Source organism: Hylobates moloch, unplaced genomic scaffold (genome assembly GCF_009828535.3).
Source record: "Hylobates moloch isolate HMO894 unplaced genomic scaffold, HMol_V3 SCAFFOLD_1, whole genome shotgun sequence".
In the NCBI taxonomy this organism is placed as follows: Eukaryota; Metazoa; Chordata; class Mammalia; order Primates; family Hylobatidae; genus Hylobates; species Hylobates moloch.
In genome coordinates this window covers 80,544,240-80,546,279 of record NW_026652276.1, presented here as the reverse complement: position 1 = coordinate 80,546,279, position 2,040 = coordinate 80,544,240, and the positions used below count along the sequence as shown (strand labels likewise).

Below are 2,040 nucleotides of genomic sequence, written 5' to 3'. Positions count from 1 at the left end.
TTATAGGAAGCAGTTAATGGGGCTTTGAGAAAAGCATAATCCCATGTACAGTAATATGCATCTAAATAGAGTTTTCCATTCACCTGTCAATTATTTTCACAAGATTAGCATTAAAAAATACAAGCAAACATATGACCCTTAAGCTTCACACACCAAAGATTGGTGTTTGTTCATTCTCAGATGACAGGATGTCCCAAGAGTAACAAAAGATGAGAGCCAGTCCTCTCATAGCTGTTTCTTCAATCATCCCATCAACAGCTCTTCATTTCTTGAACTACCTTCCTTTTCCAAAGAGGTAATGCTGCGATCAGTCAGAAAGGCTTTCTGAGAAAACTGGCTTGGATTTCTGGGTCTGTTCCAGTCGATTCAAGATGAAATGGCTTGTATCAATGAAGCGCTCAATGCAGTTCACAAAACAGGCCTCAGCCCGACTGTCCAACTTTGGCACAGGCTTGTCCATGCACTTCTCCCAACAAAGTTCAGTCATCTGGTGCACCAGCTGCTGGAAGCGCTGCTTTTGAGTCTCTACCTCGATAAAATGCTGCAACTGTGGGTCCACTGCACCCAAACCCGCCATGGAGGAAGAGGAGGAGGAATCCATCCCAGGGCGACCACGCTTGCAGAGACGAACTCCGCACCGACCTTCACGTGTCTCCGCAACCGAGTTAATCAATTTAAAATGAGGTCACTAGGGTGGGCCCCAATCCAATATGACTGATAACCTTATAAAAAGGAGAGATTTGGATACAGAAAGAGACAGAGTGAAAATGATGTGAAGAAACACAGGAAAAGATGGCAGCTATAAGCCAAGGAGAAGCTTGCAGTGTGTATTCATCTGTTCTCATGCTGCTAGTAAAGACATACCTGAGACTGGATAATTTATAAAGAAACTTAATTGACTCACACTTCCACATGCTGGTGGTGCCTCACAATCATGGCTGAAGGCAAATGAGGAGCAAAGTCATGTCTTACATGGTGGCAGGCAAGAGAGCTTGTGTAGGAGAACTCCCCTTTATAAAATCATCAGATCTTGTGAGACTTATTCACTATCACAAGAACAGCACAGGAAAGACCTACCCCCATGATTCAATTACCTCCCACTAGGTCCCTCCCACAATACATGGGAATCATGGGAGCTATAATTCAAGATCAGATTTTGGTGGGGACACAGCCAAACCATATCATTCCACCCCTGGTCCCTCCCAAATCTCATGTCCTCACATTTCAAAACCAATCATGCCACGCTAACAGTCCCCCAAGTCTTAACTCATTTCAGCATTGACTCAAAAGTCCACAGTCCAAAGTTTCATCTGAGACAAGGCAAGTCCCTTCTGCCTACGACTCTGTAAAATCAAAAGCAAGTTAGTTACTTCCTAGATATAATGGTGTTATAGGCGTTGGGTAAATACAACCGTTCCAAATGGGAGAAATTGGCCAAAATGAAGGGGTTACAGGTGCCATGCAAATCCGAAATCCAGCAGGACAGTCAAATCTTAAAGCTCCAAAATTATCTCCTTTGACTCCATGTCTCACATCCAAGTTATGCTAATGCAAGAGGTGGGTTGCCATGGTCTTGGGCAGCTCTGCCCCTGCGGTTTTGCAGGGTTCAGGCCCCCTCCTGGCTGCTTTCACAGGCTGGCATTGAGTATATGTGGCTTTTCCAGGTACATGGAACAAGCTGTCCCTGGATCTACCATTCTGGGGTCTGGAGGATGGTGGCCCTCTTCTCACAGCTCCACTAGGCAGTGCCCCAGTGGAGACTCTGTGTGGGGGCTCGTATCCCACATTTCCCTTCTGCACTGCCGTAGTAGAGGTTCTCCGTGATGGTTCTGCTCCTTTAGTACACCTCTGCTTGGGCATCTGGGAGTTTCCATTCATCCTCTGAAATCTAGGCATAGGTTCCCAAACCTCAATTCTTGATTTCTGTGCACCCACATGCCCAACACCACATGTAAGCTGCCGAGGCATGGGGCTTGCTTCTCTGAAGCAATGGCTTGAGCTCTACATTGGCCCCTTTTAGCCACAGCTGGGACATAGGGA

At 46.2% G+C, this 2,040-nt stretch overlaps 1 protein-coding gene across 1 annotated transcript; it reads right to left on the bottom strand.

Annotated features, from left to right (window-relative positions):
• Window positions 1–303: 303 nt before the first annotated feature.
• Window positions 304–658, bottom strand: LOC116810742 (mitochondrial import inner membrane translocase subunit Tim8 A-like). The gene has a single exon (XM_032755564.2). The coding sequence runs from the start codon at window positions 599–601 to the stop codon at window positions 308–310; it is 294 nt and encodes a 97-aa protein (XP_032611455.1). The 5' UTR covers window positions 602–658; the 3' UTR covers window positions 304–307.
• Between the last annotated feature and the right edge of the window lie 1,382 nt (window positions 659–2,040).

Excerpts from the sequence above, each read along its gene's own strand:
- LOC116810742 (XM_032755564.2), bottom strand. The coding sequence starts at position 601 with ATGGATTCCTCCTCCTCTTCCTCCATGGCGGGTTTGGGTGCAGTGGAC.